This window comes from Sturnira hondurensis, unplaced genomic scaffold, assembly GCF_014824575.4.
Source record: "Sturnira hondurensis isolate 20B ecotype Veracruz unplaced genomic scaffold, ASM1482457v3 Scaffold0002840, whole genome shotgun sequence".
Classification (NCBI taxonomy): domain Eukaryota; kingdom Metazoa; phylum Chordata; class Mammalia; order Chiroptera; family Phyllostomidae; genus Sturnira; species Sturnira hondurensis.
This window is the reverse complement of record NW_028075471.1, coordinates 32,148,614-32,171,420: the sequence shown is the minus strand read 5'-3', so window position 1 is coordinate 32,171,420 and position 22,807 is coordinate 32,148,614. Positions and strand designations below refer to the sequence as shown.

Below are 22,807 nucleotides of genomic sequence, written 5' to 3'. Positions count from 1 at the left end.
CGCCTGGGCAAGCTCGGGGAGTGAGCTGTGTGACGCCCTGATGGGACGAACGGCATTCCAGCAGTGGGACCAGCAAGGACCAGAACTGGGGTCAGGATGAGCTGGGTGCACTCGGGGAGCAGGAGCAGGAGCTGCGGCGGGGGTGGGGTGGTGAGGCAGGAGAGGTGGGGTGCCTGGTCACGGAAGACTTGTTGGCCGTGGTGAGGAGTTTTGCTTTAATTCCAACTGTGATAGGAGGTCACTGGTGGGACACAGGCAACCTGACAGATCCCACTAAGGTAGAAATACAAGCAAAGAAATACTGGCCTGTAGAAGACACAGGGACCAATCCACACTGCAGCACTCTTGTTAGTGGCCAAAAACAAACACATGCAAATGAATCTGGGAACAGCCTGAATGTCCACCAAAAAGTAGTGGAAGGCCTGAAGTATTATACAGCCATATCTTAGAATTTTCTGTAGCCATTAAAGAATGAGAGCTACCTCTGATCTAGAGAGGTATTAAGTAAAAGACAAAACAGAGATGTGAATTGTATATGATATATACATTTATATATTATATATCTTTCTTCCTCTATCAATCTCTCACATTTCTATAAAACCTGTCATGACCAACCAGACCCCTCCATCTACGCCTGCACTGAGAACGAACATCCACGGTCACCCACCATTATGTTACACTGTGGTGTGACTACATGAAGCTAGAGGAGAAGGCATTCAGGGCCCCAGAAATGAGAAATGAGGCCCTGGAGCCAGCTTTGAACAAGAGAAAAATGAAGCGAACATGGAAAAAGGACCAAGATGAATTCAGAGACAAGACAGGGAAGTTGAGATTGAACATAGAAATGGGAAATACTGGATACGGATACATTCAGCAAGGTTTTCACTGGGGATGAAAGGACTATGGGACAGTGCTGAGGGGGCAGCTGAGACTGGAGAGGCCGTGTCTGTGGTGGGGTGAGCCACACTGTCAGGGGCTTCTCTGCCGTGACTCTCGGCCACCAGCTTGACAGAGAGACATGTTATTTGAGGCTGAGATTGGAGATGACGAGTGGGCAAGGACACTGGGGCAAGGGAACTCACCTAAACTGGTAAATTCAAAGTTAATATCCAGCAGCCAGCCTGAATGTGGAGGCAAGGAAAAAGGGGTTAAATCCTTGAGGTCTCAAGGCAGATGTGGCAAAAGAAGAGGTGGCCATGGAGACACTGAGCAGTGGGGAAATGTCACAGGTAAAGACATTGAAAGCACAGCAGCTCTTGTTTGGGACAACGTCCAGTAAACGCTGTTCTTTGAAGTGGGGAGAGAGAAGAAGCAGATGACGAATTCTAGTTCCAGTATCACTGCACCTTTCTTGATCTGTACTCGAGGATTTTGAAAATAAAATGTAATAATGCAGCAGCTTTGAATTGGATTGAGAGATGTGTAAAAATAAAGATCAGTCATAAATATTGATGGGTTGAGATAAGACAAAAAATGACCTGATCCTATTTGAGTTGTATAAGCAACCTGTTTTAAAACACTAACTGTCCTGAGAACCAACTACAGGTGACAAAGTAGGTCACACAAGGAGGCCTAATGAGCGAGTCATATCGCCCAGCTCTGCCAAGACTCACCGCTCCTACCACATGTGTTACACCAGCAGCACAAGCTAATTGTTAGAACAAGCCAAAATGTCGCAGAAGGGCTTTTTCCGGCTTCCCAGTATCTGCTGCCTGTACATGGTTTTTACAGAACACAATAAGCAAGCCAAATCAGGTTAGAGATATTACAAGGAGAATCTGGCAGGCAGCCATCTCGGCTTTGTTTCAACTGATGTCCATAAAAACGCAGGCTAAGAAAATGGTAGCACGATGTCTGGTGTTGGAGATCGAACAGCATGGAACACGTTTATGGCACCAGGCCACGCACTTCGGTCTGGGCCCGAGGCGCACAGACCTCCAGATCTGGTGACAAAGGGAAAGAGAAACGCATGTCTTGTACCGTAATGAGTATGACTGCTCTCGGAAGACCACAAACAGGTGGTTTTATGGGAAAAAACAAACAAAAAACCACTGCCTTTAGATAAAGAAAAAAATCAAATGCTTCAGGCTTTTTTGTATAAAATAAAAGGCCAGTGAACACTTGTCTAATGACAGCACTTTTAATACTGTACAAGGCTGTGACAGACTATAATCTGGCACAAATGAGTCCAACTGAAGAGTGAGGGTTTGGGGAAATCGGGGGAGGCTTTGGAGGGAGGAAAAAAGTGGGAAAGAGGAAGCAGGCGTTCACTCAGCAGTTCACATTCTGGTAGGAGGGTTAAAGAAAAGCATCCAGACCGACTTCATTTTCATTCAAAGCAACCTCTTACTTAGTACACTCCTTAGGTTCTTGAACACTTTTATAATGATCGCTGTGCAGACTTTGTTTCCTAAATCGAACACCTGGACCATCTTAGGGGAGGGTCTCTATTGACTGCCTTTTTTTTCCTCGTGTAAGGGCTAGGTTTTCCTGTCTTTCACATCTAGTAATTTTTTACTGTGCATTAGACATCGTGTTATCTGATTCATTCCTGCGAAGACTAGTTATTAGGAACTAGTAGACAGTTCAGTTTCAGGCTGACCCTGTACAGACCTAGATCTAAACTTTATTAGGTCAAATCTGTGGAAAGCCCAGTGTTTCCTGAGACCTTCTAATGAGTCAGAATTCCCCTCCGATCTGTCTCTCCCGAAGATCTTATGGGACCTTGGTTTCAGGTGTTGTTAGGATGTCGAGTCTCTGGAGCTGGGCACGCACTCGAGGACAAAGTCACTGTTTCTAATTAAGGTCCTTCTGGTATCTCAGTTGGAACATTCGGGTGTCAACAAGTTGTTTCCATGCTGGCCAAGCTGGAATGCAATGCCTACCAGCACCACTTGACCTCTGGTCTCACACTGTTTCATCCTCACCCCTGTTGCCACCGCTCTTTGGTAAGGCTCCTAGAATTAGCCCGAACAGATGCAGCCCACCCTCAGCCAGGGACTCATGAAGACCCCCACCCAAACTTCTACGGCCCCCTGCTGCACAGGTGCCTCAGCTCCAGTTCCCCTGCACCGCAGACTCCAGCAAGTTCGGGTGCCTCGGTTCAACGGGACGGCGCGTGTAGGCTCTCGCTCACTCTGCTGCAATAGGAAGTGGTCCTCAGAGAGTAAGCCGGGAGGTCACAGGACTCGCCCGCTAACTTTCCTTTGTCTTGGGGAATCGCAGTCTTGTACGGCCTATGGTCCTGAGCCCGAAAACCACTATCTCATACACCTGTCCAGTCGTTTATGGTGGAAGAACTGGTTATGGCCATCTGTTAATATACTTTCATGCTAAATTCCATATAAATGCTGACCAAAAGTTGTATAACATTTCCATCACACAACTCTCTCAACGCACAGGGATAGTAGAAGCTTCCAGTTCCTCACAGAAGTGTCGCTAAACTCAACCATTTATTCACTTACACACATATTTACACTCATTCAAAAATATTTATTGAGACACTGTGCGTCAAACACTGTTCTGGGGGCCAGGGACACAGTTGTGGGAGACAGAAAATGTCTCTGCCTCATGGAATTTACTCCCTAGTGGGAACTGTCTGGCCCTGCTCCAAAGCAATATATCCTTTGCAGTTGTTCCCCCTTAAGTATCAAGTAGATAGAGAACAAGGTGACTTGGCACAAGTAGAATGTAGAGGAAAAAAATACCTATTACTTACGCAACACTATGTCACAGGCACTGTTATATGCACTTTCCATGCACTAATTGATTTAATACACAAAGAAACTACTGTTATTAGAGATGAGGAAGCAGAGGCTGGGACTGCCAGACTGCTCACAGAGCTGATGACCAGCAGAGACAGGACCCAGAGCTCGGCAGGCCCGCTCCTGCGGCCACACTCTGAACCCCACACGGCCCTCTTTCCCAGAGGGAGAACAGGGTTACACTGGAGTTGTGGGTGGGGAATGGGATACATAGCAACAGTGTCTAAGAGAAAAACAAAAAAATAAACCCTTCTTTAAAAAAAAACACAAATAAAACCCAGAAGCCAGCTAAGTGTCTGGGCAAGTTGTAAGAAGTAAGCAGATCATTATTAAAAGAGGGAAAAAAAGTAGTTGATTGAGTCAGTAGATAAGGGCACAGTTTTGTCCTCCCCTCCCCAGTAAAAGGTGAGAAAAAAAGATGGCGTTCTGCATTTGAATCAGAAAAGCAGAAAGCCATCCTGAATAAAAGGCTTCCAGGTCCCTTGGGGAACTTGAGGATGTGGGTGGAAATAATTTCAGCAATGGCCCAACTGGTATGCACAGAGCTAGTCCCCCATCAGATGCTTCAAGAAGATGTGCTTGGACTCAGGGACTCGTGAGAATTACATTATCCCTCTTGGAGACATAAAGTGCACATCAGCACAAGAGATGATGCTATGTCCTGTGGTGAAGAAATCCATTATATTTAACTCAGGGTCTCCCAAACTTAATCGACCAAAGAACCCTCCTGTGATAAGTTCAGGGTATGTGTGTGCGCGCGTGCATGTGTGTGTGTGTGTGTGTGTGTGAGAGAGAGACTGAGAGACTGACTGGTGAAGAACACCCCTTGGAATTACTGTTCTATGAAGCCCATTTTATAATTTGCTGTCTAACTTTAAATAGCAAACATCAGGCTAAATAAAAACACATTTTTAGGAGGTCAAACCTAACTGCTGCTGTGCTGAGTAGTGAAGGGAATTTGAGTAGAGCTGTAGTTTCGGTACAAAATACTAAAATTGTGTTAGATAGTAAATGACAAGNTGTGTGCGTGCGTGCATGTGTGTGTGTGTGTGAGAGAGAGACTGAGAGACTGACTGGTGAAGAACACCCCTTGGAATTACTGTTCTATGAAACCCATTTTATAATTTGCTGTCTAACTTTAAATAGCAAACATCAGGCTAAATAAAAACACATTTTTAGGAGGTCAAACCTAACTGCTGCTGTGCTGAGTAGTGAAGGGAATTTGAGTAGAGCTGTAGTTTCGGTACAAAATACTAAAATTGTGTTAGATAGTAAATGACAAGGATTCAGTACAAGAAGGTACCAATTTGTGCTTAGGCGTGATACTCCTTTACAACTTCTACAAAATGATATAGATATTTAAAAATTAATTTGGAAACTTCAATTTAAATTACTTTAATAAAAGCTTTGTAGAGAATATAGTAATAATTACATGCATGGCCATGGCTGTTAATTAATCTTTAAATTATCTCAGTTATTCATTTCTGGGATATCACAAGTTAATAACAAGCTATCTAGTCACCTCGAGGCAGTTATTACATTATAATAACCTGAAGGAAATATCCAGATGTAACCTACGGCTTCTCATCAACCTTTCCATGGAGACTCAGCTGACTTCCCTCTGCAGCTCACCTATCACCTGCCTACTAGGGGACACGCGGCAGAGGGCGGTTCCCTGGGTGCTCACGGCGCTCCGCCTCTTTCCTCCTGATCTAATGTGCCAAGGTGTCCTTTTCCCCTACAGCTGAGGCCTACACACTTGTTTCCTTGTGGCAGTACATCATTTAGGAGTTACTGGTCACCTCTCATGATATTTTTAGCTTCTGCTGCCTCACACTGTTTCATTTTGCTAGGTTGCTACCCTCCAATTATCTACCGCATGGTAATTACTCTTATTTTTGTCTGTAGTCCCTCTGCCTAGCTATTTTACTCCATCTTCCAACATTAGTTTTCCAAATTCCCCTCTTCCTTTTCTGAACTTGTACTTTACTCTCTAATAACACCATCAGTCACGCTGTGCAGTGATCAGGAACACCAATTCTGGAGCCTGACTGGGCAGATCTGAACCCAGCTCTCCTTGGGGTACCGCCCAGGGAAGTGGGGCAAGTTATTCAACTTCTGAGTCTCAACTTCCACGGCTGTAAGTTGGAGATCTTCGCGGCACCTCCTTCATATGGTTATCGTGAAGATCAAATTAAACAGCAATGTAAAAAGTGCTCAGCCTAGAGCGCAAGGCAGAAGTGTTAGTTTTGCCCTTTTTAGTGTTATTCCTTCTATATTCTTTCATTCAAAATCTCCCAGCTTTACTTTTTGCCCTTTATACTTTATTTTCCAGGTGAATAAATATTATACAGACTAAGCAATTAAATTTCCCATTACACAGACCTGTTGGTGTTCCTCATGTCATAGAACTGTTCCTACAAACTTCACTAATTCATTCATTCTCATTAAAGTATTTCTATTTTAAAATTTTCTTGGGTATTGTAATGAACCTATAATTTAAAGGAATTAAAGGTCTGGTAAACACATTATGTTCAGGAGAGTGAAGAAAGATTAAATTGATATAAATAAAGGCTACAATTTCTACTCAATTCTTTTCTTTTTACAAGCCAAAAAGCTAGCTCAATTTTAAGGATCCTAACCTTGCTGATTTCAGTCAATGTTATTGCCAAAGAAAGTTTCATTTCAATCTTGAGATGCCCAAAAGTACATTAGAGTTGGACAAACAGATATACGAGCAGAGAAATATTCTTTTCTTACCTTCACTGCTCAGCAAAGTTAGACTTTATTTTCCCCCAAGATTTAAGAAAAAGATCTTTTATATGTTTATTTTTTATAGTACTCTTTTCTGCTGCAGTCTGGATATTGCTGCCAAGCTGACAGTCTTTCACGTTACCTAACCTGTGCTAGTCTTTAGTCTCTTCTTGAATCCGTTCTGGCTTCGTGTGACTTTCAATGCTTCCCTTCTGTATCTAAGGCCCCTGAGATGCTTTTAGCATATTTTCCCTATGGCCAGACTTGGCTTCATCCTCACTGCCCTCTTTCCTTTACTAGGTGTTTATTTACCATCTACAAACAAATATCCGGAGTGTCTACCATGTGTTAAGTACTAGGTTATGAATGCAGCACTGTCCAGAAAGGGATTCCAAATGAGAGGCATTGTTAGTTGCCTGGGCAACCTTCCATGCACAGTCCCTCTCTTCATCTAAAAACCACTAGGAAATGTGTCCGCCCTCCACACGTGTCTGCCTCTCAGAGCTGAGATGCAACGTCTTAAATTCTGTTTTCTCAGGCCTCTAAAAACAATGATGTGTCCAGTTCAAGAAGAGTCTTCTCCAGGTCCAAATTAGTTTATTGCAAACAGAACATGGAGGAACCTGCCAAATGACACTGTTGATGACATAACCAAAAGAAAACCCAGAGGGTGGGAGCATTCTCTGGACCACCTGGCCCATCCCTTGAATGGTCCTGTTTAATAAGAAGGACCACGGCAGAACAGAACTGAGAGGCAAAACGTCTAGGTGCAATGTGATATTCCGCGTTGGACATGGGACGAGAAAGACAACTATACAGGATTTGTCTAGATCACCTGGGAAGATCTAATATGATCTGGGTTAGACATACATTAGATCCCAGAGTACTGATATGTTAAGGCAGAAATCAATGACTAAAGAGTAGGTTGCAGAATAGTACGCCAGCTTTTGGTTAAAAATTCTACGCACATTTTTTTAAAATGACAAAAAATGTGTGTTAAGGTATTACCAGTAGTGATACCTGGGTGGTGGTAATGAGATCTTGTAGTTTTTTTTCAAATTTTTAAAAAATTTTATTTTTTGAAGATTTATCTTTAGAGGGGAAGGGAAGGAGAGAGGGAGAGAAATATCAATGTATGGTTGCCTCTCATTCGTCCCCTGCTGGGAACTGGCCTGCAACCCAGGCATGTGCCCTTGACTGGGAATTGAACCATGGTCATTTGGTTTGCAGGCCCGCACTCAACCAACTGAGCTATACCAGCCAGGATGGAATGAGATGTTTTAATTTAAAGAAAAAAATTTTTGTTTAATTATACTTTCTAACTTTCTACAATGTCTGTGTAAGGCTGTAATGATAAAATATTATTCTTAAAAAATGACTCATTTTCTCCCAGAAGACTCATCCAAGAAGTTTCACATCCACTGATCATGGTGATTCTAGGATTCAGGCCTATTCAATCCTATTCTAGGATTCACTGCACCATTTATGCTAAACTGTCACACCTGATTCAAGTTCTCTGGTGTTCTTTTGTGTGTGTGGCTCTCATCTCTATTTGACTTCTTTTGTGGTCCCAAATCACACTTGACAGAATATTTCTTTCCTTGGTAAGTATAACACCTGTGTAATTAATAGATCCTGGCTGCCGACATAGCTGACAAATACGAGCAGCAAGAGCAAATGTGAAAACCTCACAGACCCTAATTAGAATAAGGCTGAGCATCACACAAATTTGTACATAACTCAGGTAACATTTTATCCAAAACACAGCTGCTGTACCATTGAAAAGTCCTACTCAATACCTACCCAATACTTGATCTATAAGCCTATTGATCCCATTCTTCAATACTAGTAAGCTAATTAACATTGACATAATTCTAATGTACAAAATTTTCAAAACCCATGCTAATCACTGGAAGGAACAAAAGGTCTTATGAATAATCCAGACAAACATACTTCTTTATTCGCATCTGATGTGATTTTGAAGGTGTTCTACTTCAACCATCTCAAAAATTACGGGGAATGGTAAACTACAGGTATTTTCTCTCACTTCCAGGGAAGGCTGATAAGCAGGAAATCCAAAGGAGATATACAAATAGCTGTTTATGTCAATGAATTCTTTTAAAACCACGATTCATAAAGGACCTTGAAACAGTACAGGCAACTCCGGTGCAAAACTCTCTCACCCAAGGCTGAAGTACGTCTTCTAACAGGCACTAAAACAAACCCCCCAGGTAATCCATTCCCAGCTTTCTACTTCAGACACTGAACCTCAGAGCTCTGGGAATACCAAGAGACCAAAAACACTCTTTGTTGTCTACAAAAAAGGGATGGCCAATAGAAATTCATGCACTGAATTACGAGCAGGGAATTTTTGTCCTTGGTAAGAATTAGTTTTGCTTTATTCTTCTCTCTTCAGGGGTGTGTGCTTTCTTAACGTAAGTTGATTCCAGGTTCTGGAGAGAACCTGGAAATCCCTGCCTCCATTATTTGAGTTCACAGAGACATCGAGTCCTCTTCAGACCTGACAGATCAGGTTCTAACTGGTCCCTGAGCTTGTGTTCGCATGATGTTCACTTTCAGTAAAAACTCACATCACTCTACACACAGACGCGTCAGGCGCTGAGAATGTTTCTACCAAAAGATGAGCTGCCACTTTGGAGAGCAGGACCAATAAAATGCCATTGTCCCGGTCAAGACAGGATGAAGCAGAGGTCCCCAACCCCCACGTGGAGGGCTGGGCCATTACCAGTCTGTGGCCTATTAGGAACAGGGCCGTACAGCAGGAGGTGAGCACGGGTGGGGAACCCCGCCTCCTGTCTACTCACCCCCACCTGGTCCACGGAAAAACTGTCTTCCACACGAAACTGGTCCCAGGTGCCAAAAAGGTTAGGGAACTCTGGGATAAAGTATATAGAACAAAATGGCATCACTCATGTCAACCAAGATGGCTGCCAGTCAGCCAGGACACGGTTCAAGAAGGAAACTACCTAAGTCATGCCTGGCAGGTTGGAGTGTTCAAGATACCTGCATACATGACCTGGACAGGCATGCCTGTAGAGGTGGAGTACCCCAGGATAGGCCCATCTGAAATTCCCTGATGGCTTGTGAGGGGTCCCAAAACATTTAGGAAGAGACCCAGAAGGGTGGAACGCAGGACCCTCGAGGGTATAACTGAGGTAGGCTCAGACCACTGCTGAGAGCTGAGCACCACACTCCGAGATGCTGCTCCACACCATGCCAATCTCCTGACTGCCCGTGCCGCTGGAGGCTCCGCCCCATGGCCAGCCTGGCTCCAGAGACTCTACCTTGCAAGACACCTGCTGGCTGCCCTGCCTACTGTGCTGCCTCCCAGACCTGTAGACTGAGGTCTGGGACTTGGGTTCATTGTCCCCCAGATCTCCAGTATGATGTTACTAATGACTGTTTGAGTGATTATTATTATTAGGTTGATAAGGATTAGGAATAAATCTGCATTAATGAAAACTGAATGGAACTGCATTCATAAAATCTGAATGAGCAGCATAGTCACCTGTGTAGGCTCCCTGTTATTTCTGGATGCGAGGTCACCCGTGGGACTGGTGGTTGCACAGGCGGCTCAGAGCTTTCAGTTCTTAAAGCTCACTCAGATCAGACAACCTGAGCAGGACCAAAGGCTGGCTTATAGAAAAGACTACATCACGAAACATGCTCACAACATTACTATGTAACTTTCTGATATTAAATTATTTCAATTTGTTATATCCTGATATATATTCTGATATTGACAATGCTCTGAATTCATAAAATCTCTTTGCCCCAGCATTTAAAAAGTTTCACTCAAACATAAATCCATTAATCTCTCAAACTGCCCTATGAAGTCAAAGGAGCATATTCTAACTCTGCATGCAAACTAATTCCAGAATGAGCTTGTAAATCAGTCATTTTCAGCCTTATGTACACACAGAGAACCACCTCCTCATCTCCCCCAAACAAACAGGGAAATTCCACAGGCTGATTTTCAATAATCTCCTGCAAATAGTTTAAAACTGAAAACATTTTTCCTATTCTGTTAAAAAGATACATTAAAAAATAAACATGGCAGATATGATGTTGCTATAAATTCTGGAAACAACTTACCTATTAATGTAGCTGAGGGCAACATAGGTTGGCTGCTGTAATTCTTGTTTTTCTAAAACACGTGGATCTGTATCTGTAATAAGAACACAATTATGATTTCTTAGCTTTTGCATCGGAATATATGAGCCTACCTAACATAAAGTAATAGAGGCTAAACAGAGAAAGATTAATTTAGTATACCTCTTTTTAAAGAGAATTTGGTCAGCAAAGCCCGGTCGTTTGTGCATTCATTCATAAATAACAAGATATTGCATTACTGTTCAAGGGAATTCCAAACATCAACAGTGATAAAATGTCCATCTGTCACATGAACTCTTGCACAATCCCCCCCATAAATATTGGTTTTCACTGCTCACAGTTACAATGTTGGCATGGTTTTTGGTGGTTAATCGGCCTAAGAAAGAAAGTCTCTGTTAATTATGCTCACTTCAATGCTGGAACAAATTAGTTGCCATTGGAAAGCGCCATCAATTTGGAAATCTGTGGAGTATTAGTCTTGTTTGCTGAAAACTTTTCTGGATTGGGATTCACATTCTGGAGGGTAACTCTTCTTTTTAATTGTAGAATGAGTTTATTGTAACTTTTCTAGACTCTCAATCAGAAATTCTCACACTGGTTCAGGTCCACAAACACCACATTCATCGGAGGGGTCGTCCCTCCTGAAGACGGAGACTTCGACACCGTAGCAACCTTCCGTAAAGCCGCCTCTCCAACACAACACACATACACACACAAAAAAAACCCTAAAAATACACTTTTACAACTAGAAATGCATTGAGGATTTTCACGTAGCAACATGATTGTGCTAAATATGCACACACAATGTTTACACAATATTAAGAAGATGGGGAAACAGAGCACATTTTTGTTTTCTTAGAAAACGGTTCAGACGCTGCACACCGATTTCTGTTCATTATAACCTCATTTGAAACCGTCTCATTATTAGAAGTCTTCCAGCTGCACTTGGCGGGCATACACTTTTTGACGCGCAGGCAGATGTTTCTGGCACCTCCGTACAGGAAGAGTTTACTGCACGTGATAGATATTAAGACCCACCCACAAACTCCAAACAGCATTAATCGGAGATAGGGGTGAGGAACAGGTGCAGTGGCAAAAATGATAGCACAGAATCAACTTACAAGGCTTCAACTCCCCAGCTAAAACTGGACAGCAGTGGCAAACTTATTCTTGGTGTGTTAATAATCTCATGTTCACTTCATTGTTTCTCCTGCGCCAAGAATTTCAGGGACATCCTACTTGGAAAGCCTGCTTCCTGGGTCTCTGCCACTGCAGGTCCTTGAAAGCCAACTTCTAAACAAGAGGCGAAGATCCTCTGAATGGCTCCATCAAGTCGGGTCAGGAGTTTCTGACAGCGCAAGTGAGACCAGGCAGTAAGTCAGCATTTCCCGTTCCTCCCACGATTGCTCTGCAACCGAGACTCTAGATGGCTGCCTCCAACTACACCCTGTGGGGCTCTCTGACTACATGGAAGCTACTCTTTGAGGGAAACCGTTTTCCAGTACAACCCTCACTCACACCCACCTATGTGAGCTGTAACCCCAAAGTATATCTGTTTCTCAGAGGAATGCTTGTGCACTTCTGACGTTCAGAGGGGAGGAACCATGGAACAGTGCTCATCAGGAAGAGTGTTTTACCCCTAGACTGGCCCACTGGATGCTGGGCAGGCCGTGCGTGCAGACGGCGACGGACATACTGATCCTGCCAGGTCTCCCTCCGTGCCTCCTGAGGTGAGACACAAGAGATCGGGGACGGAAACCATGAAAGTGAAAGGAAAGGAGGAAGACGAGAAAGAACAAGATGATTGCAGATGCCTGTGTGGAAAATATCTCGAGAACTCACAAAGGCACTCGGCTTCAAGTTTAGGAAGAGAGGAGTGAGGCTTTGACCTTGTGAGACAGGGGCCTGAATCGACTAGCTAAAACCCGTTCCTTTGTAGAGGCATCTGGGGCATGGTTACATAAAGGGTATTATTTTGAAAGAACACCACTCTGAGTCTAAAATGAACGTATAAAGGGGGAAAGGGTTAAGAGGTCAATAAACATTTTTATGTCTTCCACTTTGGCCTTTATTTTTGTAACTGAGTCCCAGTCTAATTGTATCCTCAAAACCATCTTCTAAACCTTTCCTTTGTTTCCAAATTACATAATTTCTGAAATACTACCTCCCTAAGCTACCTTGACTTTTTTAGAGTGTGTGTGTGTGTGTGTGTGTGTAGATGTACACACAACTTTGATTATTCCTTTCTTCCTCATAATACAGTACCTGTTTGGAAAGAGGAAAGAAAGTGCCCTATACGAAATTTTACAGTCTGACGCCCGCCCCCCAAAATGGCTCCTGACATTCGCGCAGACTGCACCTTCTAATACTGCTTCACAAGAATCTTTACATTCTATTTGCAAAGCAAGGCTCTGAAACGTCTTCTGTTTCACCACCTTCCACTACACCTTTGCCAGACTTAGGCTCACATGCCCTGAAATTATGAGTGGTGAAATGAACTTCCAGAAGCTTCTACAGGCCACCCTCTCCATGACAGAAAGACCATCTGGGAAGCACCTCAGGCAGGAGTCTCCTTTTTTTCTAGTTTGCAGACTCTGGTATCTGACAGGAAAGCAGAACTTCCAGACAGACAGACATCCGCTGGGCCTAAATATCTTTTTCAGATGAGATGTTTCCTCGGGCAACCTTTAGAACACTCATTAAAGCTCCAACTTGTTAGGACAAAATCGGACAGTCGGTGCCCACACATGAGGAGAGGCCTGCACAGTGCCACCGGAGGAGACACGTTGGAGGCCTCCTGGCTTCCTGGCTGGCTGGTTTGTGGGGATCCTGACTCACCACTTTAGGGTTTAATTATGCCCCTGAGCGCTTCCCATTCAGTCAGCGCATAATGGCTGCCTTCATTATTCCTCCCTTCCTAACAGAAAAGTAACTGTCTAAGGCTAAAAACTCGCTACAGGAAAGGATTACAGTGATGAGAGACTAGGATTTTCACAGCAGGACGGTGACGGGCTCCTCATAAAGACAGAATGCAAGTTATCAGCAGAAACTGGGGAGACTAACACTACCCATTGAAATTACTGAATTCAATAAAAAGAACATCTTTGTACCACATGCCACGCCACTGAGAAGTTTTTCACATGAAAGTTGCTACAATAAGAAGTGTGATATCAACTGCTGTCACACACACAACCTCCCAGATATTTCTCTGGCTTGTTTGTTTACGACACCAATAAAAATGTGCAGCTGGAACATTGGCTGCCATTGCCCAGAGATGTAGTCCGCTCAGTACATGGCTGGTGGGATAGAAAACACTTGAATTTTCACAGCCATGTGAAAGCCGGCAACTGGCGAGAATGTAAGCATCTCTATAATGTGGCTGCCCTTCAGCCAAATAGACTATCCCGCCCCTTTTATGCCACTAAGAGTCAGAAAGGCAAACCCAGCCCATTTCGGCAGGGCAGGATATAGCCAAAGTGCACAGTGAGAGACACTGTTTTTTGTCTCACACCACCTCTTGCACACTCATGCAGCTGAGGTTGACTGAGCGCTAAGAGAATTCCAATATAAAAATGCACTTGAAAATACCCAAGCAATAAAAACCTGGGACCTTACTTCAAAGTTTCTGGAGCACAGCATCCTCTTCAGGGGGAGGTGTCCTCAGTGCAGGGCTAGGTGTCTTCTATCATCCCTACCCTCGGGGTAACAGCTCAGACGCACAGCTGTACAGTAAGGGCCAGGCACAGGCACCAAGTAGAAGCCTTCTGGAGCTCCCATTACTTATCAAGTGGCAACGAGAAAGGCAAGGCAGGGGACAGGAATAAGGAGAGGACAACATTCAGACCCTTCTCAATGGGAACTGGGACTGCAACATGACCAAGGAGGGGCGAGGAGCAGCAATCAGCTTGTTCATTCCCCAAGGCCGTGTCGTGCTCATCAGCACTGCTGTCTCTGACGTTAGGAATCAGCGGCAACCTGAGATCTGATTTTGTGACATACACGTAACATTGTGCCTTTTATGGAACTATCTTCAAGCCAAAATTAAAACACTATCAAGGTTGTTTCCTGGGTTAACTGAAGCTAATTGGTGAGCTCATGGGCTTTAGCTAGTCTGCATTGCTGGGATTCTATATATGTGCGATTACTTATGATAAGAAGGTCAGAAACCAGCAGCTGTACCTCTCAACAACACTAATGAGGTCTCTATCAGTAGTGAGCTAGTTGCAGGCTGGAAGGCAGTGGTGAGGGCAAGATGTGATCTCACACCCTGAGAAGGCCTTCCTCAAATTCTCCATCTTCCCACGGCCAGACTCTGTTCTAAGTGTGCATGGCAACAGTGGGGGGCCTGAGAGGACGTGGGTGGAGAGCAGTGGGCTCTGAAAGACCCTGGAGAGGCAAAGGCCCACCCAGCCGGCTCAGTGATTTTGAAGATCTGAGCTGGATACACCACTTTTCTTTGGACTCACTTGGCAATAATTAATGGGCATAGTCTTCGGTTGAATGGTTGAATTCATAAAGCCACAGAATTTTTGTTTATTCAGCACAGTCTTCCACAACGTCCCTGGCCAAGTTGGTCACACCCCTCCTCCTCTCCAGTCACCACCCCACTGCTGGCATGATCCCTGTACGTGTGTCACCACAGAGGCTTTGTCCAAGCACATGCCTCCGCCTTGTTCCCCTCCCCAGCACTCTGCTCGGGTCCAGGATTAGGAGGGGCACAACGATCATTAAATGGAAATGCAAATTAGTTGTATGGTGATAAAGTGGGAGACTTTTGGTCAAAAATGGCAGATGGATCGAGGGCAATTGTTTCCTTCACTATCCAATGCCCCAGTAAAGCAGAGATAAAGGAATAAACCCTGATGAATAGGAGAAGGGGAGAGATCAGCAGATAAGTGATTTCAACCAGTGCTTTGAAAGATGGAAAACTCATTCAGGAGGGGAAGTGACCTAGCAGTGGTCCCCAGCCTTTTTGGCACCAAAGACCTGTTTTATGGAAGACAATTTTCCCACACACCTGGTGGATGGGAGATGGTTTCGGGATGAGTCAAATGCACTACATTCCAGCTCACCGCCTGCCATGCGGCTCGGTTCCTAACAGGCCCAGACCAGTACTGGGGTCCACTGCTTGGGAGGTTGGGGGCCCCTGAAGGGTAGAGGAAGCTACAACCTCAAGGGCCTGCAACAGGGGAGACCCATGATAAAGGAGGTGAACCCACTGTAGAAGCCTGGGGAGGCCTTGGACTTGGAGGTGCCACACATGGTAACACAGGCAAGGAAGGGAAGGGCCAGGGCTAAAAACAGAAGGATTGTTGGGAGGGTTGATTAACTATCCCAAGACACTGAACCAGAAGACCAAGTATGGCTGAGGTCAATGGGAGAATAGGGGCACAGCTCATTTTATGGCTCTTCACAGGTGTAGGGTTTTTTATTTTTGTTTTTAAACAAATCGAAGGCAAGATCTTTCACCAGCTAAAAGATTGCCACTCACTCTACTGTGATACTCCTTTCATTGTGGTGGTCTGGAACAGAACCCACACCACCCCCAGGGTCTGCCCGTGCAGTGTGGGAAACGGACTGGAATTGGAAATGCGTCTACCACACAGTTCCCAAGAACCCTGGCAGCCGGTCAGGAAGTTTCCTCTCTGATTAAGTGGGCTCCGAGACTTCCAGATGTGGACATCTGGCTATTCCCTAATAAATAATTCCCCTACAGTTAAGTCCATGGTCAAGAAGCCCCATCCATGCCTCCACCCAGAGACTCTCAGCTTTTTATGGCTTCGGTCTTAAATATGAGCCAGGAACAGTCAAGGAACGATCATTAAACACTTGAGGAAAAGTCGTGAATGTGAATGGGAGATACTAACACCAACGGACGGTGGGGGAGGCAGACAGGGAGAAAGGAGCAAAGAAGTAGACTGATGCCAGGGAGGGCAGCTGACACACCTACTGATGCGGACCCACTTCACTGCAGGGCTAGGACCGGAAACCCTGCACCCCGCGCCCCTTTGGGCCAGCCTTCTGACTGTTAAACAGTCTGCTGGTCTTCTCAAGTCAACTCATTGCCCCACCCAGCCATAACGCTGCACACTTCATCTTCACAGCTCTCCGAAAAACCCCAAATGGTTCTGTTGCAACGTTCACTCCATTTTTAGGACTGAATTTGATGAACCGACAATTTACAAAGACCAACTTTTAATTCACGGCTAGTTTGCTTCAGCTGCTAAAATAAGTATTTCTTGTTGGCAATGGCCTTTTCAAAAAAAAAAATCCTACAATTGCACATAACCAGCCTTTGAATGGATCAACTTTTCCTTAGTTTATAGACACGTCATTTGAAACTTTTCCCAAGCCATAATTTCCATTACAGGGCAGTCAGTGCAAATTACAGTGAGATTCTTGCCTTCCCAAATTCAATGTGAAATCCAGATGCAGTTAAGTGTTGCTGTGAACTTTACGAGTTAAGTATCTAAAAGCCGGGGACACTGTGCAGCACAATAACGCCATCTATTTAAAAAAAAGCACATTCATGTTCACATTCATAGCCCAAGTTTTCCTCCACAAGCGAATAAACATTATTCATCCAGGAACCTTTCAACAATATGCTAACAGGCTGATTTATAAACACGGCATGTTGCAGCCTTCCCTGTATCTGGCATAGCCAGAGGTTTAAAGTTATTAGAAATAGACAGTTCTGACTAGGGTGCTTTCTGATTTTTTACCAACCTATTAAAGTCCTAGGGTCACTGATGGCGGCTATTTTCCCCGAAGTATAAGATGTGCAGCCCCACGTCTACAGCGCTATCAGTCCATCCTCTTTAGCGGTATAATTCACCTACCCAAGCGCTCTCTCACCTTGTTACCTGTGACAAGGAAGCCTGCCAGAGACCATGCTTATGAAGCACACAACCTGTACACCTGTTTACAGCAGCCCTGGAGGCTGGGGCACAGGGATTATGTAACAATAAAACTCAAACAGGAGCAAGGCCAAAAGTTGGTCCCATTCAATCCTCCATTCATGTCTGTGGGTACGTACAACTTTACGTGTCTGCAGCCCCAGAAATGAGCCTGATGATGGATCCACGGAGCATGTAGTACTTTGCTGGCCAAAAAGTTTAGTCTTCTTCCATAGGATGGCTCTAGTGGTGCTTAATTGCCCTTAACTTCATTTGAAACAATTTTGTTAGATTGTATTGTGGCAGCTGTCATATCAATGTGCGTTAAAAAATAAATTTTCAAAATTGGTGAATTTTTGTGTCATTATTTCAATATTAAAGATAGAAGAAAATAAGGAACATTGGAGGTATGTTTATCATTTCAAGAAAGGTAAAAATGCAATTGAAATGCAAAAAAGATTTGTGCTGTGTAGGAAGAAGGTACTGTGACTGACAGAACATATCAAGTGTTTTGCAAAGTTTCTTAGTACTATTGATGTTTGGCCAAAGAATTCTTTGCTGTGGACTGTCTTATGCACTGGAAGATGTTTAGCAGCACCCCTGGCCTCTACCCACTAAAAGCCAATAGTGGGAGAGAGCCAACATACTCCAAATACGCAAATCAATAAAGTTATTGGTGAAAATGAACAATGTGTCTTATTTTATGGAAAGAACTAAACAGACTTTTTGGCCAACTCAGTAAGAAAGACTGCAGAGCTTCTATGTCACTGGCACCTGTCGCAAGGCCCTAGAAACAAGCATCTGGAGGAGAAGAAAGCTGCTGGGTGATGCTGGGGACCAGAGGAGGAGAGGGGGAAATGAGGCTCTCCATGTCCTCTCTTCTAGGCTGGAAGAAAATACTTGTTCACAGAAAGACTTTTCACTCCTTCCACCTAAAATTGTTTGCTCGAGGAAATCCCACCCATCCTCTAAGACACTGGCCTACTTGTACCTCCAGCTCCCTCCACCATCATTTGTGCTTCACACATTTGCAAATCTGGCTCCACGCCCCCACCAAAATGGGAGCTGCTTGAAGGGCTGGATCTTAGAGGCCACAAATCCCCAGCCCGGGTCTCACTGTGTTGTAGGCCGAATAAGTTAATGCCTTGGACTTGCAGTAACACGAGACACAAAGATAAGCCTCCAGCTGAGGCAGTTCAACTAGGAGAGTCAGACAGCAGAGGAAAATGTTCATAGCAGCACAATTTACAATAGCCAAGAGTTGGAAGCAACCTAGGTGCCTGTCAGTAAATGAATGGATCAAAAAACTATGGTACATATACACAATGGAATTTTATGCTGAAGAAAGAAGGAGCTCCTACCTTTTGCAACATGATGGATGGAACTGGAAAGCATTATGCTGAGTGAAATAAGCCAGGTGTTGAAGGACAAATACCATGTGATCTCATCTTTAACAGGAAGCTAAACAACACAACAAACAAGCAAGCAAAATATAACCAAAGACACTGAAATAGAGAACAGGCTGGCAGTGACCAGAGGGGAGAGGGGAGGGAATTTCAGGGGAAAGAGGGGAGGGATTTAGAGGAACATATATAAAGGATACATGGACAACAACTGAGAAGGGTGGAAATGGGAGGGAGGGGGGAGCACGGGGGTGGGATGGGATGGGAGTAATAGAAAACTGTACTTGAAAAATAATTAAATTTTAAAAATTGGAAAAAAGGAAATAGATCCGACATATAAATGGCTGTACCAATATCTGTATTTACATGAAAAATAGATCTCATTAAGCACAGATGTTCAGGTGGCTACAGAATGACGCAAATTTCAGAACAATCAGGAGGGGCAGATAGGTCTAATTTCAGAAGGCTTTATATGGATGAATGGGGACTGAGCTGGGTTTTGAAGAAAGGGAGTGAGGCATAGGGAGTCACTCATAGATGAGATTAGGGAATCTAAAAATGGCATTAAATTTGAGGCAGAAGGCACATGGGAGAAGTCTGTGGGCCTTAAATCGGTGGTTCTGAGCCGGCAGTCCCCACCGCCACCTGTCCCCACAGATGTTCGGCAATGTCTGGAGAAAACTTGGGGGAAGGTCCTACTGGCATCTAGATCTAGGGGGTGGGAGCCAGGAATACCGCTCAACCTCCTACAACACACACAGAGACACACAGGACAGACCCCCACCCCACCCTGCCTCGCCCCCGACACAGAACTACTGGGCCTAGAAGTGTCAACATCAACATGGAGAAACCCAGCTTTAGAGTTCCATGGCTACCATGAGAAAGAGAGAGAAACAGAAAGATATCACGAGAAATAGAGCTATTTGTTCCTCGATGCTTCTATAAGACAGTTCCTGTTATTTTCTGTGGTTATGGTCTTTTCAGTGCCTGGTTAGGAAGCTACAAAAGAAGAATGATAGAAGAGGTTGCTCGAACTAAGATAAAAGGTTCCAACGTTTTAAATGAAGACAAAATTGAATTAATTTTAAGAGACACTGAGTTCTTGCCATGTACTAGCTGCTCAAGGGAAATTCTAAGTCAGCAGATTCACAATGGAGCAAGAAAGACAACCCACTTCACAGTTAATAATCCAAGACAGACTGGATGTTTGCCAACACAGGAAAACATACTAACTGCTGCAGAAATCAGACATGATTCTATGTGGATCAGAAAAACTCCATGGACAAAGACAATGGGGGGCAGGGGAGATTGAATGTGGGAGGTGACGTGAGCAGGGGACAGCAATGGGGGAAATGGGGATAACTACAAATTGAATAAATTTTTTAAAAAGAAAAACTTCTTAAATTTTTTTTCATGAGGCTTAACCTAAATCTGCAGACAGAAAAGGTGAGAAAATGGTGAGTCACAACAGAAAACGGTTTGAAGAGATGAGCAGAGGCAGAAATGAGCAGGGACTGGCAAGAAGTGCAGAGTGAGGCTTGCAATTCAGACTGGGCCCATGTTCCGGAAGGTTAGAAACGCTAAATGTTCAGAGTTAACCCTGCAAACAATGTTAACTCTGTAAACAATGGAGAGCCACTGGAGGCATCCATGGACATGGTCCATGGTTTAGAAGAATAAGTGGTGGTGGTGTGGTGAATGGTGGAAAAACGCATAGAGACATAAGGATTGGTGAAAGGAGTGGAAATACAAGAATTTCCTGATGTTACAGATCTGACTGCCTCATTACCCAAAGTAAGAAAGGACTAGAAAGCGAAAGGGTCTGCCAGACAGGAGGAGGAGGTCTGCTTCTGACGTGTGGTGAGACACTTTGCAGAACCGAGAGGTCTGGGCCTCAAAGAAAGGAGAGATAAAGGCCTGAGGCTGCAGATAGGAGCTGCAATGCTGAGAACCCCATCCCAATGGCACACATTGCAGCAGGCACTTTGAAACCAGAGCACGTCCCTCCAAACAAAACAATGATACACAGTAAAAGCCCCGCTACTCTGACTGAAAACTTGGTTAGCATGTAAGTCAGCCAATTAATCAGTACGCATTGACTGAGGACAGGCGAGGTCTTGTAGAATTATCTGGCGCCCCAGTCTCTAAGGCTCGGTATTGTACTAACTCTCATTGGAAAAGCTGCTCTCACTTCTTGGGTAGAATTGTAATGCAGCTCCACACAAATCAAACGGCCTCAGTTTAATGCCAGCCGTATAACCTGTTTCAGTATTAGGGTGTTTTTTTTCATCTGTAAAATGTTGATAAGGATAGCACTTTAGCCCTAAGGTTGAAATGAGGATTAATTTAGCAATGTGTTAGGTGTAGCTCATAAAATGTTTTGAAATTAAACTCTGTACTGTTGTGGATTATCTCCATTTTATAGTCAGTGACATAATGACACACAGAAAATCTAGAAACTCATTATTCACTTAATGTGGCAGAGAATGCTGGCGGCCATCAACTACAGGCACACCCGGGAGACCCTGGGGGTCTGGTGCCAGGTCATCTCAATAAAGCAAATACAGCAATAACACAAGTCACACAGATTTGGGGGGGGGGTCCTGGTACATACAAAAATATTTACACTACACTGCAGACTATTAAGTGTGCAATAGCATTATATCTAAAAAATATGTGCCTTTACAAAAACACCTTCATCTTAGGGAATAAAGTCAATATATTGTAATAAATATGTCTGGTATCAGGTGGGTACTAGACTCACTGGGGTGATCACTTTGTACGTTATAAAAATGTTTAATCACTAGGTTCACACCTGAAACAAATATTGTATGTAAACTATAGTTGAAAAACAAATTAAAAAATACTATATTGCTAAAAAAAAGCTAACCATCACTGTAGTCCTTCTGCTGGTGGAGGGTCTTCCCTTTGCTTTGTTAAAAACACACACACATGTGCACACATACACTATCTGGGAAGCACGATCAAATGAGCTGTGCCTGTAGTCATTTCCCTCTCTGCCTCCACAAGGCTTAAGAACATGAAACACGGCAATGTCTTAAAGACATTTCCCAGAATTCCTTGAGCTACGTGCAGCCACGTGACTAAGTCTTGGCCTGAGAAGCCCCCTTAAAAGTCATGTATCTTTCTCTGTGGTGTTTTTCTATTACTAACTGAAAGGATGACTGGATTTCCTGCATCTACTTTGGACATGAGATAATACTGGCAACAGAAGTACTAGATGGTAAAGCAACACAATCAAAGTCTTGATCCCTGGCCTTGTGAAGCCCTATACCCCTCCTAGACTGAGCTACACTTCTTGAAAACGCAAAGATATAAACTCTTCTACAAAAAGCCATTGCTATTTGCAGGGTTTACAGTTCTGTGTAGCCAAATCAAATCTTAACCAAAGCACAGAACAACCAGAATGCTGGTTTATTTAGTTGGACCTGAGATAGAATTTTTATGTCTTGCCTTGTTTTTTTGTATTAAAAAACCCCTAAGAATTTATCATACTAAGCTCACGGAAAGAAAAATCAGCCCACAGTACCTGTGGCTCATTTTAATCCTTACCTGAGGACATTCCCCCCCACCCCCATTGTCTTTAGAGAGAGGGAGGGAGGGAGAGAGAAAGAGAGCCAGGAGAAAAGAAACATTGGTGTTAGAAATAGCAACTGGCTGCTTCTCGTACACGCGCCAACTGGGATCAAATTCACAACTTGAGAGAATCAAACCTGTGACATTTCAATCGAACTGGAAGACATCCAATCAACTGAACCACACCGGCCAGGGCTCTGTGGCTCACTCTTGAACTGGGATGAAGAATTAGAGGAAGAGAAGGACATTATCGTGTCAA

The 22,807-nt window shown here is 44.0% G+C and overlaps 1 protein-coding gene across 1 annotated transcript in view; it reads right to left on the bottom strand.

The window, feature by feature from the left end:
* Positions 1-22,807, bottom strand: part of JAZF1 (JAZF zinc finger 1) — a 305,194-nt gene that overhangs the window by 117,915 nt on the left and 164,472 nt on the right. The window contains exon 2 of the mRNA XM_037041241.1: positions 10,635-10,707. Within this exon, the coding sequence (XP_036897136.1) occupies positions 10,635-10,707 (73 nt within the window). The remainder of the gene's footprint in view (positions 1-10,634; positions 10,708-22,807) is intronic.